The sequence below is a fragment of the Hyaena hyaena genome, unplaced genomic scaffold (assembly GCF_003009895.1).
Source record: "Hyaena hyaena isolate Hyena2069 unplaced genomic scaffold, ASM300989v1 scaffold_78, whole genome shotgun sequence".
NCBI classification, from domain to species: Eukaryota; Metazoa; Chordata; class Mammalia; order Carnivora; family Hyaenidae; genus Hyaena; species Hyaena hyaena.
The window spans coordinates 2,431,183-2,446,752 of NW_024080710.1; the positions used below are offsets into that span (position 1 = coordinate 2,431,183).

Sequence of the window (15,570 nt, forward strand, 5' to 3'; positions counted from 1 at the left end):
AACAGAACACTTCTCAGTCTATAGCATCCTTTATTTATATAGCACTTAACAGTATTTTCCAAGAATAGTAGATTTTGTGTAATTTCAAAGTGCATAATCATGATTTTTCTGAACCAAGGATACTTTCTTTCAAAGTAATAGATTCTTCATTTCTGGAAAAACAAATTTCCAGTAATTCATAGGTGGCTGTGCCTTTACTTATGAGAAAGCAACAACAGAAAGAAAATCTCCCTTCACATACATACAAATGACTTACAAATGTGAATTTTTCTTTTTCTTAGGTATACAAATTGTTTCTGAAAGGGAGCTAGCTCAGTTAGCTCACGTTCGACCATTACTGTTCAGCTTTCATGAGCGATCAACCATCAAGGATTGTTTTAAAGTGCTTGAGAAAAAAGTAGCAGAATATGAAATCCTCCAGGAATTTATGGTAAATATTTTGGCTTTAACAAAAGTGCATATGTGATTTTCCACATTACTACTAGAGGGTTTTTTCTTTTCTGTTTTATTCTTTGTGTTTTAGATTGAGTACTTTGTTTTTGTTTTTAAATATTAAGTTTGTTTTTAAAGTAATAGGTGTATATAGTAAAAAAAATGTTAAATAGCATAAAAGGTTATAAAATGGATAAAGTCTCTTTCTTTTTCTCTCTTGACTTCCTAGTCTCCCTTTCCACTATTAAGTTTGTCATATAAGCATCCAGAAAAGCATTAGCATGTACTTTATTCATGATTACCTTTTCCTTCTTAAAAAAAAAGTTTCACCTATGAAATAATTTCCAAATATATTATCAGTACATATAGTTCTATCTCACTCTTTTTTTAAAACTCTCATTCTTTTTAAGAGTTGCATAGGATAGTTAATTGTATAGATCCAAAGACCCTCTTTTCTTTAAGTATTCCCCTACGATGCCCATTTAGATTGTTCTAGGCTATTATGAACAGCAATTAGCCCTCTTCATATGCCTGTACATATGTATGCGTATCCTTTTTTTTTTTTTTTTAATGAAAGACTCCATCACAAGTGTATCTTTCTTTGGTTTTTGTTTGGTTTTTTTCTTTTAATTTTTAAATATGTATTTATTTTTTGAGAGATAGAGAGCAGGAAAGAGAGAGAGAGAGAGCAAGGGGAAGAGGGGCAGGGAGAGAAGGAGACACAGAATCTGAAGCAGGCTCCAGGTTCTGAGCTGTGAGCAAAGAGCCCAAAGTGGGGCTTGAACCTACAGACCACAAGATCATGACCTGAGCTGAAGTCGGACACCTAACTGACTGACTATCTTTTAACATGTATAATTTTTAAAAAATGTATAAATCCTTGATCCAACTAGATTTTACTTTTTTGTAAGGTATTTGTTAGGGACCCCACATTATATAGCTATCCTGTTGTCCCGAGATCTCTTGAAACTTCTCTTCAGTGATGTAAAAGGCCACTTTTATTACATACTGAAGTGATACATAAATGTTAATGTAGTCTAGGACTTCTTCCATTGATTTGTTTATTCATATGCAGTTACCAAACTCTCTTAATTAGTGTAGCTGTATGGGATCTTTTACTGTTTGTTAAGACTAACATTACTTTCCTCATTACTCTTCTTTTACAGAACTGTTCTAGTTCTTCCTACGGATATTTTTTTCCCAAGTTAATTTTAGGATTTGTTTGCATAAAAATTAAAAGGGTAAAAATCTGATCATATCATCTTACTGCGTAACACCTTCACTAGCTTCTCATGAGCCATGCCAGTAGTTGCCAGAGCTTATTTAAAGATTGGTGGTGCCAGGTTGGCTACCCAAGAGTTACTGAAGAGCTTTTGAAAAGTATAGCCTCACAGGCTTTATCCACAAATATTCTAATAGAATAGGACTGGATACATCTCTGCCTCTTTTGTGTATGAAACAAGGCCTTCCTGGGTAGTTTTAGTTTACCTTCTGGACTAGATCATGTTCTCTGTGCTCTAGTTCTCATACTATTTACTGTTTCCCCAAGAGGAGATGTATGCCCCTGTGCTTTTATTCCTGTCCTTCTAACTGGAGTGATACCTGCCCACCTCTGCTCTCGTTTCCTTCCACACACACACACACTTTCATATGACTAACTTTAATGGCAGTAATTGGTGTTTCCATTATACTAGCATCTCTGTACATTGATTTCATAGGTGTCCATCTGACTACTCTCATAGCTCCTTAAGGATGGGGCCATTTTCAGGTTCATCTTTGCATTCCAGTGTCTAGAAAAGTGCTGAGTACGTACTAAGTGTTCAGTCAGTGTTTCCTGAATTAACCATTGATAATGAAATTTTTTTGAAAGGAAGAATTCCTTAATTGATATCCTAGCTGTAATTCCTTCACGAGCCAAGGAGTAAATTATGAGTCTGTTTATATTTTTTTGTTTATCTATTTACATATATTTTTTACAGTTATATTTGTTCATTTGTTTGTTTGTTTATAAAATGATAGATTTATGAGTAGGTCCTAAGAGGGGAATGTCCTGTATTTGCTTTTTTTTTATGAAGAAGGAAAAATATTGAAGTTTAAGGGAAAAAATATCTTTAGAGAGACTAGCATTTTATTATCAAGCGATATCTCAAATTTGAGATTTTTTTTAATGTTTATTTTTGAGAGTGGGAGACAGAGCACAAGTGGGGGAGGGACAGAGAGAGAGGGAGACACAGAATCCAAAGCAGGCTCCAGGCTCTGAGCTGTCAGCACAGAGCCCGACGCAGGCTCGAACCCACGAACTGCGAGATCATGACCTGAACTGAAGTTGGACGCTTAACCAACTGAGCCACCAAAGTCCCCCTTCTATAGTATTTTTTAATGGGATTTTGACTTCACTTATCATACAACACATGTAACATTGGGTCATGCCATATAGAGGCATGAACACTAAGCAAAGGCAGATTGTTTTTTCTTTTACGTTTTGTTGTAGTAAATGCGTGACTTATATTTTTTACCTTTTAAAGACTTTAGATTATAAGAACCTACCTGGTGAGTTCAACTCGGGGAATGACCTACGCAACAGAGACAAAAACAGATATCGAGATATTCTTCCATGTAAGCTAAAAATGGTTTTATTTTCCTGTTTATGCTTGGGAAAAGATAAAAAGTGGGTTGTGTGGCTTTCAATATGAGGCATTTTGACCTGTGACCATGATGAAGAGCTCCAGTAGCTAGCAGTGGGTGGCCTGGACATATTCTTGAATATGCTAGAATATGGTCAAGTTCAAGTGTTCTAGTTCAGGTACTTCTTTCAGCAACTAACATAGGGTTACTTACAGAAGTCTTTCAACCTTCTTCTTATTCATAAGCTACTTCTCAGGCCATGAACTATACAAAATATGAAGTCTAGTAGCCTGAGACATCTGTCACTATTGGTACCCCAGGCCTGACCACCTTTCTTGGCCACCCAGGTTCCTCAAGGGGTTTTTTGATTTCTTCACCACACACTTCTTGAAGTAACATAGAAGATTCAAAAAGAATCACATCAAGAAAGCCAGGGGAATAATTAATTTCTTCCTCTCTTCAAATGCTGAGAAGACTAGCTGGGAGATTCACATACCTGGACACACTGCAAGTTTATGCAGTCCTCACTTTGCATAGCTCCAGTATGTACAGATTTTAGTTAGTGTGTTCAGTTAAGAACACTATTCCCCCAACAACACAATTCAAATTTCAGTAATCACAATATATTAACTATTGGTAATCGCATAAAGTATAAGCCTCACTTCTAGCTCGTCTGCAGATTACTGTGTAAATAACAAATGTGCATCATGATCAGTGACTATTCATGTCACTTATTTTTTTCTTTTACTTCTTTTCAAATATGGCTTCAGTTGGTCACTGTGTGTCTGTTATTCAGCTCATGCACAGATAGCAAAGCATATTATAGTTGTGTTGCCTCTTTATTTTTTTGTGATAAGCCCACATATCATTTTATAAAAATGGGTTGTCAAAAGTTGCTTGGTCAACAAAGATGAATTGAAGCAAAAGAGGAAAAAGTAGTAACACTGAGTAGAGTTAAGAAGAAACAGTGTCCTGGAAGAGGTTATAGAACAGTCAAAATTGTCCTGTTGATTATTAAGATCTTTTGCAAAGTTGTAGTGCTTGCACAGTCATATTTATGACCCTATACTACTGTGCAAGGCAGGAATGGGTCTTACTAGGTTGTCCAGAGATTTTTAAGTATAAAGAAAATATCTTGCATTTTTATAGCACTTTAAAATTTGCAAAGCATTTTAAAATGCATAATATATGTTATGTATATATCTTATATAATCTTCATGGAATCTTCCTGAGGTAGACCATTGGATATCACCATTTCTATGCTTCACAGAAGAGGGAGTAAGCTCTGAGGTTGAAACGTGTTTTGAAGGCTAATAAAGGAGTGGGGCCATACCTCATGTCATGTTCTCTGACTGCTGGCCTAATACTTTTTCTGCCACTTATTTTTGGGTCAGGATCTACTCAGAACTAACTAATAATGATAGTGACTTAGATTTCTATTACTTTTCCACTTTACAGAGCACGTTTACATATATGTCATGGAGTGCTGTCTATAGTTATGCAAGGAATCTCAGAGCAGATAATATCTGAATTTAAGGATGCAAGCAATGAGGAGAGGGTGATTTCAACTAGTGGTTCTGGACAGTTGCATATTCTTATATTTAAAAATGAACTATACCCTTATGTCATACCTGAGATAAAAATTAACTCAAAATAGATCATAAGCCTAATATGAATTAAAACCATAAAACTTCAGAAGACTACTTGGGAAAAATTTAGTGTCCTTGGGTTTGGCAGAGTTTTTCTTAATAGGACACAAAAACCCCAAACCACAAAAGAAAAAACCAAATTATACTTCTTTGATTAAAAAAAATAGATAGATAGATAGTTTTTCAATGTACTGTTAGGAAAATGAAAAGGCAAGCAACAGACTGGGAGAAAACACATTCAAAACATTTGTCTGACAAAAGGCTTGTGTTTAGAATATGTAAAGAAATTGGGGTGCCTGAGTGGCTCAGTGAGTTAAGCGTCTGACTTTGGTTCGGGTCATGATCTTGTAGTCCATGAGTTTGAGCCTTGCATCGGGCTCTGTGCTGACAGCTCAGAGCCTGAAGCGGGCTTCCAGTTCTGTGCCTCCCTCTCTCTCTTCCCCTCCACTGCCTGCTCTCATTCCCTCTCTCTCAAAAATAAATAAACATTAAAAAAATTTATTAATTAAAAAAAATATGTAAAGAATTTCTATGACTTGATAAGAGGACAAATAACCCAACAATAGGTGAGCAAAAGATTTACATGGTGACTTCAAAAAAGATGTATGGATGACAAACATGTGAAAAGATGTTCATATCATTAGTCAGAAAGAAAATGCAAATTAAAACTATAATAAGATACATTTTACACTCGGTACGATGGAAGCGAGTTTAACAGTTTCTTATAAAGTTAAGCATGAATCTACTACATGACTCAGCGTTTCTATTCCTCCAAAAAATTGAAGCATGTATCTGCATAAGGACATGTAAATAAATATTCATTCCAGTTTTATTTGCAAAAGCAAAAATATGAAAACAACTTAGTGTCCATCAATAGCAGAGTGGATAAACAAATATGGTATGCCCATTCAGTGGGTACCACTCAGCTATACAAAATAGTAAACTGTTTTGCTGCATACCTCTGGATTGTTCTTGGAGGTAGTGCCTTTAAAGAGGTGATTAAAATAAAAACAGGGCCTTCAGGTATACCCTAATCCAGTCTGACTGGTATTTTGTAAGAAGAGGAATTAGGACACTCAAAAGGCCAGGGATATATGTATGACAGAGGCCACATGAGGCCACATGAAGACATGGCAAATGGTGAGCCTCTTCAAGCTCAAGGGAAAGCCCTGGATTTGGATCTGACACCTGGATCTTAAACTTCTAGCCTTCACAAATGTGGTAATGAATGTTTTGTGTAAGCCCCCCAGTCTGTGGTATTTTGTTACGGCAGCCTGAACAGACTGATACACTGTGTCGCTTCATTTACATAAAATTCTAGAAAATTCAAACTAATTCATAAAGTTTATCAGTGGTTGCCATGAGGGCAGGAGTGAAGCAGGCAGAATAGATTATGAAAGGGCATGAGAACATTTTAGCAGTGATGGAGGTGTTATCCCTCCTTTAGCGTTGGTTCATGGGTGTCCATGTATGACAATTATACCTCAATATGCTTTAAAAAGATGGCTAATGAGAAATGCAAAAGATAATCACATTTTTTATACTTTGTGCCATTTACCCTTAAAATATATAGATAGAAAAATACAAGGTCTTTAAAGGAGAGATTCAATAAGCATCCATACTCAATACTTTAATGAAGTCACTGTATGTTTCTGTTACCACAACCACTAATAGTAATATAGTAGTAGTAGCAGTAGTAGTAGTTGTTGTTGTTGTTGAATGTACTCAGTGCTGTTGTAAGTCCTTCTCAGATGGTAATTCATTTAATCCTCACCACAACCCGATGATGTTGGTACTCTTAGTATCTTTACTTTAAAGAAAGCCTGAAATAAATTCATTACCTTACCCACAGTCGCATTGCAAATAGGAGGCAGCTCTGGGTTTCAAACCTAGGTTTATCCACCGTGCAGTGTGCTTCTCTGTATTAATTCTTTTCCAGACGACTTAAAGATTTTCTTGTTCTCTATGTTATTTTCTATTTCAAGAATCATTTTTTTAGCACCTAAATGACAGATTCTCAGCCATTCTTTATATAGAAATAAAACTATTTTGCAAATCTTGTTGCTTGCTTCTGCTTCCCTTTCTCTCCATCTTCCCTTAATTTGAGTTCTCTGTTCTGATTCATTAGTTATTTGGTTAGAGATAGGCTATGTAGCAGATATAGTTGTCTCAAACTCTGCCTGTCTGCAGCTCTCTCTCCTTTTTTATTTTTACCCTGATAATGAATATCTTTGTTGATTTTAGAATTGTGGGATTCATTCTTTTTTCTAAGTTTTTCTGAGTGTTACTTTATTGTCCCCTAGCTTCCAGTGTTTCAGGTGAGAAATACAGTGGTAATGTGACCTTATTCTAAAATTTGTTAGTATTTATTTTTGAGAGAGAGACAGAGAGAGACAGAGCATGAGTGGGGGAGGGACAGAGGGGGAGGGAGACACAGAATCTGAAACAGGCTCCAGGCTCTGAGCTGTCAGCACAGAGCCTGACACAGGGTTGGAACTCATGAATGGTGAGATCATGACCTGAGCCGAAGTTGGATGCTTAACTGACTGAGTCACCCAGGTGCCCTGACTTTATTCTGTAAGAAACATATTTTTTCATTCAGGAACCTTATGGCACTTTAATTTTTTGTTGGAATTCAGAAATGTTGCCATGTATGTCTCATTTCATTGGTCTTAGAATTCATAGAACTTTTTAATCTGTAGACTCAGTCTTTAGCTCTAGGAGAGTTTCTTCAGTTATTTAGTAATTGCTCCTCCTATCTCTACTCTGTTTTTCTTCTTCTGGAGCTCCTGTGATTTGTAGGGTTGGTCTCTTGGATCTTTCTTCTAAGGCTTTCAACTTTTCCCTAATTACTTCTTTACTTTTGCCTCTTGGTAATTTTGCACGTACTTCCCCCTCTCTCTCTAGATTTAGTTCTTGCTTTCTTTCACTTGGTATTCTGGAAACTAATTTAAGTTTCAAGAAGACCGTCCTCCACTAGTCATCTATTAAAAATTTTTAGCTTGTGTGATGCTTAATCTTATATGTCAACTTGGCTAGGCCACACTACCCAGATGTTTGTCCAAACACAAGTCTAGATGTTGGTGTAAAAGTATTTTTAGATGTAATTAACACTTAGATCAGTGGAATTTCAGTAATTCAGACCACCCTCTCTAATATGGATGAACTTCGTCCAATCAGTTGAAAGCCTTAAGAAAAAACAATGATTGAAGTTCCCCAAGGAAGAAGCCATTTTGCCTCCAGATTGCTTCTGGACTCAAGACTGTAACGTCAGTTCTTCTTTGGATCTCCAGCTTGACAGCCTGCCCTGCAAATTTCAGACTGGCTGCACAGTTGTGTGAGCTAGTTCCTTAAAATAAATCTTTCTGATGTATGTGTATATATATATTGTATATATATATATATACACACATATATATGTATATATAGCCTATCAATTCTGTTTCTCTGGAGAACACTGACTAATAAAAATTTTGGTACCAAGAATGATTCTAGAGGAACAGAATCTTAAGGATGAGTTTTATGAATTGGTTTCCTCCTCTGATAAAATTTAAAGGCACTAATGACTCTATTTGTAGTGGTAAAGAGAGCAGAGATAATCCATGGTGTAATAATGGTAATAGAGACAAATAAAATCTCACCATTGGCTATTCCTTTACAAATACTTACGAGAAGCAAGGTCTGGATGACTGTGTATTTTATACCTTAGAACATTTTTGTCAACTAACAAATATAATGAAATTGGCTGGTTGTTTCTAATTGTGCTGGGCAAAGTAGGGGGAAAAAGGATGATCTTAGGGATTTGAATTTCCATCTCAAGCATCACATAAATAACCTAAAAGTATTCATGTTTCCCCTGAAAGAAACCCTTATCTTCTATAGCCATGAAGCTGAGACTGTTGAAAATCAAACCCAGAGTCTCATCCTATAAATGGGTGACTGACTTTTCAATTTGAATTCCATACTTTGCAGGGTGTTTGCCGTTACAGTGAGAGCATAGAATTTGAGAAAGAATGGGATTCTGAAAATTTGAATGAAAACATATGGGAAGGTCCTGGTAGAGATGGGCACATCAAACCCCTAAATGCTGAAGAGTCTTCTTTGCCAATACTACTGACACTGGCACTAATCTGACACTAATTCCAGAAGACCAAAAGTGTCACCCTGGCTCACCAGGAAGAGTAGTGCTTAAGGAGGACAGATAAGCAATGAAGTTTAAGCTTGGGTCCATTTCCTAATGGGTTCACTGGGTTCCGAACCACTGTAGTTATTTCTGCAGTTCTGGAGCGCATAATTGGAATAGACATGCTCAGCATCTGGCCTAATCCTTGCACTGCTTCTCTGACCTGTGGAGTGAGGCCAGTTATGGTGGAAAAGGCCAAGGGGAAGCCTGTATATCTGTTTCTGTCTAGAAAACAGTAAACTAAAAGCAATACTGCATTCCTGAGAGAATGCAGAGAGATTAATACCACCATTAAGAATTTAAAAGGTACAGGGGTGGTGATTCCTACAACATCCCCATTCATCTTACTTATATGACCTGCACAGAAAACAAGTGGATCTTGGGGAATGACAGTGGATTATTATAAGCTTAAGCAAGTGGTGACTGTAACTGCAACCATTGTACCAGGTGTGATTTGATCGCTTTGGAAAATGAATACATCCCCTGGTACCTACTGTATACCTATTGATCTGGCAAATACTTTTTCTCCATACCTGTTAGTAAAGACCACCAGAAGCAGTTTGCTTTCAGCTGGCATGGCCAGCAATACACATCCACTGCTCTAACTCAGGAATAGATGAATTCTCCAGCGCTATGTCATAGTTCCCAGGGATCTTGATTACCTTTCCCTTACTTAAGACATCACACTGACGTTATGCCGATAGAATCTAGGAAATAAGAAGTAGCAATTAGCCACTCCAGACTTACCAATGAAGCATTTGTGTGTCACAGGGTGGAAAATGAATCCAATGAAAATTCTACCTCATTGAAATTTCTAGAGATCTAGTGGTATGGAGAATATAAAAACATTCCCTTCTAAGGAGAGGGGTGCAATATGCAATATGTTGCATCTGGCCTCTCTGACAGCCCAAAGAGGTAGAATGCCTAATGAGCCTCTTTGGACTTTGGAGGCAATAAAGTGGAGCCCCAGTCAGAGCAGAGATGCCTGCCTGGTGACCAGAAAGAATCTCATGGCTCTCTCATCCCTCCCTCGCCGACCACCGTCCATCCTTCAGGGACCCCTGGACCCCGGAGCCGGTCTCCAGCAATATTCCTCATTTATGGGTGCTACCCTGGATCATTTACTAAGATGGGTTTTGAGTAGGGCCCAGAACAAGAGCAAGCTCTTCAAGTCCAGGCTGCTGTGCATGTTGCTCTGCCCTTTGGGCCATATGATCCAGTAGATAGAATGTCAGTGGCAGCTAGGGATACTGTTTGGAGCCTTTGGTGGACCCCTACAGCTGAATCAGAGCTCAGGCTTTTAGAAAAGCCCTGCCAACCTCTGTGTATAACCACTCACCTCTTAAGGAGCAGTTTTTGCCTGTGATGGGGTATTAGTAGAGACAGGACACGTAACTATAAGCCGTCAAACCAGAAAGTAGAGCATGCAAAGCAGCACTCCATCATCAAGTGGAAGGGGTAGATACAAGGTTGGGTTTGAGGAGGCCTTGAAGGCACGTGTAAGTTAGATGAAGGGAACAAAATGTCCATGATCCTCTTTCCTTTACCTCCTGTCTTCCAGCCTGCATCTGTGGCCTACTGAGGAGTTCCCTGTGGTTAGCTGACTGAGGAGGAGAAAACTGAGATGTTGTTTACAGATGGTTCTGCACAATATGCAGGTACCACCTAGAAGTAGGCAGCAGGAACACTACAACCTTTTTTGAGGGGACATCACTGAAGGACAGTGGCGAAGAGCAATCTTCCCAGTCGGTAGAACTTTGAGCAGTATTCTTGGTTGTCCATTTTGCTTAGAAGGAACAATGGCCAGAGGTACAAATCTGTACCAATTCAGGAGCTGTGTCAACGGCTTAGCTGGATGGTCAGGGACTTGGAAGGAACATGATTAGAAAATTGGTTACAAGGAATTCTGAGGAAGAGGTATGTGGCTAGACCTCTCAGGATGGGCAAAACTCATGAAGATATTTGTGTTGTATGTGAATGTTCATTGAAGGGTGACTGAGAGGATTTTAATAATCAGGTGGATAGGATGACTCGTTCTGTGCATGCCAGTCACGTTCCCAGCCATCCTCGCATTAGACAGTGGATTCGTCAACAAAGTGGCTGTGCTAGCAAGAATAGAAGTTACGAATAGGCTCAGCAACATGAACTTCTCATCACCAAGGTCGACCTTGCTGTGGCCGGTACTGAGTGCCCAGTCTGCCAGCGCAGAGATGAACAGTGAGCCCCCAATATGGCACTGTTTCCCAGGGTGTTAAGCCAGATACCTGACAACAGGTTGATTACATTAAGCTACTTCTATCACAGAAGGAGCAGTGCTTTTTTCAGTGCCTTTTTTTGTTTGTTTGTTTTTGCAGAATAGACATTGTATATGGATTTGCCTTCACTGCATGCAGTACTTCTGCCAAATCTACCCTCCATGGACCCACAGAATGCCTTAGCTAACATCATGGTAGTCCGCACAGCATTGCCTCTGACCAAGGAGCTCACCTTGAGGCAAATGATTTGTGGCAATGGGCTCGTGTTCATGGAATTCACTGGTCTTAGACATATTCCTCATCCTCCTACAGCGACTGGCTTGATAGAACAGTGAATGGCTTTTTGAAGACTCAGTTTACGGTACCTGCTAGGTGGCAGTACCTGCAAGGGCTGGCCAGGGCAGTGTTCTCTTGGAGGTCATATGTGCTGCAAATTAGCATCCGGTATATGTTGCTTTTTCTGCCGCAGCCAGGATTCGGGAATTGAGGACTGGAAACGGGAGTGGCACAGCTCACTAAGACCTCTAGTGATCCAGCAGCAAAGCTTTGCTTCCTATCTCTGTGACCTTACGCTCCGCTAGTCTTGAGGTCTTAGTGGCTGTCTTCAGTAATGTTGTCTGGCATTTGATGTGGTCTTTCCATCTGCAAACTTGAGTCTTCCTCGAGGGCCAGCAGATCATGGACTTACTTGTGGACTGTGGAATCTAGAAGAATTGCTGCATGCCATGGAACAAATTACTTAGCCCCTTTGAGTAAAAGTGTCTCGTCTGAAAAGCATGCATATTATACCTCATTCAAAGGATTGTTCTGAGGTCCAGATGAGGTGATGCATGTATGGTACATACATGCTGCTTGGGCCTGGGGCGCATGTTAGCCCTAAATTCTACAACTATCTCATCTCTCAGGGGAATATTTCTCCTGTGATCACTTGAGCTATTTCTTTACTACTGTGTATTCCATAGTTTTGCTTCTGAACTTCCTTTTATGTATTTTCTTTATATGCTCTGTACTCCCTAATATTTTACTCATTATTATCATTGTTTTCATCTTTTTTTCTGAGTTTGAGGGAAAATCTTTAAGCCATTTCTCTAAATCACTAATTTGTTTTTCTATTTGCTTCTCACTTTACAGGTTTTAATTGAGAAATTGTGGTTTTTATCTGAAAGCAAGTGTTTATTAGTTTAGATTGTTTAATTTTCACACATTTAATCTCCCTTTTAAAAATAAATACTCTTCTACTATAAAGTAGTATATATTCACCATAAAAAATTAGATAATAAAATAGCCACTCCTAGTATTTTGGTAAATACTTGCCAGATTTATTATTATTATTATTAATTATTATGTGTTTACATAAAGTAATATGATGTATTTGTATATATGTTCATATATGAAGAAGATCTTACTATAATGCTTTTGTTACTTGATAATTTAATAATGTAACATCACTAAATATAGGTTATTCTTTTTAAATAATGAAATAATGTTATATTTCATTTTAAATAAAAATCAGAGTTTTTAAAGTATTCTTCCTTCTTATAGAAAGGAAAACACTTGCTATGATTTTTAAAAATTGTCTCCTTTTGTGAAGTACTGACCGTCTTCATATATCTAGCAATTGTTTTTCCTATTTATTCATATTTACAAGGGGAGGTTTATGTTTGCTCTGTTGGAATTTGAGAAGGGTTCTGTCAGAAATTGTGTAAGGCCCTGTTTAGTTATCTCAGTCATACCTTCTTTGCCAGATGAGTGGCCCACAGGACTCTGAGTAGTAGGGAGGGCCTATTGGTGAGACCAGATTCTCTGGATTTATAGAGAATGGCATTCCCTTGCTCCCTCAGAGAGCTCCTTCTTTGCCGTGTTCAGTTCAAGGGAGTTGGGTAATGTTATGTAACTCCCTTGGCCTAATCATAATTTGTGCCATATGTAACAGAAATCTCTCAAAGTATCTAGATACCAAAGGCAACCTTCTCTGTTTTGTAGAAACAGATGAAAACAAAAAACACACCTCATTGTATATTTTGTAGGTGATGCCAATATGACCTGGGGAAGGGAAGAATTTAAATTCACGGGCTCCGATAACTCTTGAAATGACACTCTATGCCATCTTCTCTACTGGTCAAAGAGATGAATGAATTTACCAGTATGAAATACTTTCATGAATCCAGGGTGAATTGTGTCTCCTACTTTTCCTTTATCTACCAGATATTTCTGTTTTTATGATAGATGATTCAACACGTGTTCCTCTTGGAGAAAACAAAGACTACATCAATGCTAGTTATATTAGAATAATCAATTCTGGAGAAGAGTATTTTTATATTGCTGCTCAAGGACCACTGCCAAGTACCACAGATGACTTTTGGCAAATGGTCTTAGAAAATAACTCTAATGTTATTGTCATGATAACCAGAGAGATAGAAGGTGGAGTTGTCAAATGCCACCATTACTGGCCCGTTTCTATGAAGAAGCCTTTGGAATTGAAAAACTGTCGTATCTTCCTGGAGAACTACCAGATACTTCAATATTTCATCATCCGAATATTTCAAGTTGTGAGGAAGTCTGTAAGTTTTTAAAAAATCAGTATTAGACATATATTTCATTAGATAAGCCCCATATCAGGATAAGAAGTAAGGATTAGGCTGCGTTACAGACTGTGGGTACTTTTTTGAGTAACTTGGTTTTACTTCTCCTTGGTACTAGAAACCAAGATACCACCATGTCTGCTTTTGCTTAACCAAACTCTGCAGAGAGATGAAAAACCTAAGTGGGGAGATGGGGCATGGAGCGTCAGTATTGGAAGTTGCCTGATCCTGGGATGCACTTTGGCTGCTTCTGCCTAGTGTGACATATGTATTGAGTCTATCAGGTACATTGTAAACCACTGTGCCAGGCACTATCACTACCTTACCAAGTAGTGGAGATTTGGGAATGCTTACTGTGGTCTGTGGTAATACTGAGATCTGTATGGAATACTTTGGGGGCCTGGAAGGGACATACTTAGCTTTACTTAGGGTTCAGGGGAAGGTGTACTGGAGGAGGATATGTCTGGATTGAGAACTACCCAATAAGAAAGTTAGAAATAAGAAGTAGGTGATGGAGATATAAAATAGCATGGGGTGTGTATGGAGAAATAAGTAGTTAAGTGTTTGGGGAATGTAAAATTTTAACTCAGGAGAAAGTGAGAGGTGAGATGAGGCTCTAGATGTAAGCAGGGACCAGTCAGAACATGAAGTATCTTGGAGTTTGGCTAAGAAGCACAAGCATTTTTACGAAGATAATTGGGAGACATTGAAGAATTTTAGTCAGAAGGTATCGTAATCTCAAGCAGGGCAGTTGGCATTGAGATGGAAACCAGAGAATTTAGTGTTTTTCATACAAAATTGGCAGACTTATATGTGACTTAGGACTTGTGACTTATAAGTGACAGAAGGAATGGTCAAAAATTAAGCTGCCCTCTACAGTAGCCACATGTGACCATTTAAGCTTAAATTTAAATTATTTGAAATTATATGAAACAACAAATTCAATGTTTCACTTGCAGCAGCTGCATTTCTAATGTTTAGTCACTTGTTACTAATGGCTATCATACTGGGATGTACAGATTTAGAATATTTGCATCCTTGTAGAAAGTTCTAGTGGGAAGTGTTGATCTAGAATAACTCAGAGATTTCTTGCTTTAATATAATAAAAACTACAAAAGGAATGGTTTGTAGGATCATTGCTATATGTGGATTTGATTAGCAGGTAGGTGATACATACTGGAACCAATAAATTTGCGGTAACAATAAAATATGCATCTATGTGATTATTTCCTTCCCAGCAGCCTAACTATGGGATTCCTGAACACAGGTTAAGGGGCTGACCCAGGGAGAGAGGTTGTCCACTATGTGTGGTAAAATTCAAAGGATGAAAGGAGTTAACAGTTTGGTGAGAGAATGATTCAGATAATCAACCATGATGTCTAAACTTAGGGAGACAAATGGAATCTGGGGCTGGTCAACTAGGAGTAAATGGAGGGCAGAAAGGACAGGAAAGCTCCATTTGGTCACACTGTAGTTGGAGGGAAGATCTTTGATACTGGTCATTATAGGTGATGGTAAGTTCAAGGGGTGACCATCACTGTGAGGACCAGAAGAAACAAGTGGTCTCCTTTACAAGGGAGAAATACAAATGCTATGAGGTTAGAGTGTCTGTTGGGCTGTTGAGACCCTGGATTTACCCTGGATGATGTCAGAGCCTGTGGCAAAGAGAGGTCAGGATCTTTGGTGAACGTAGTCGATTGACTAGAGGCTAAAGCCACTAGGTAATTGCAATGAGAAGGTGAAGCTAAGAGGTATGAAACTCCAAAGGAAGAGGGGTATTTACACAAACAGGAGTGGGCAGCAAGGAGCATGTGGCATGACCTCCATGCTCTGTGGGGCGTGGG

General features: G+C 38.3%; 1 protein-coding gene across 4 annotated transcripts in view; it reads left to right on the top strand.

Moving 5' to 3' along the window:
• Positions 1-15,570, top strand: part of PTPN20 (protein tyrosine phosphatase non-receptor type 20) — a 111,218-nt gene that overhangs the window by 82,537 nt on the left and 13,111 nt on the right. For all 4 annotated transcript variants that reach the window (XM_039233760.1, XM_039233759.1, XM_039233761.1 and 1 more), the window contains exons 6-8: positions 282-430; positions 2,958-3,048; positions 13,371-13,705. In XM_039233760.1, coding sequence (XP_039089691.1) covers positions 282-430; positions 2,958-3,048; positions 13,371-13,705 — 575 coding nt within the window. The remainder of the gene's footprint in view (positions 1-281; positions 431-2,957; positions 3,049-13,370; positions 13,706-15,570) is intronic.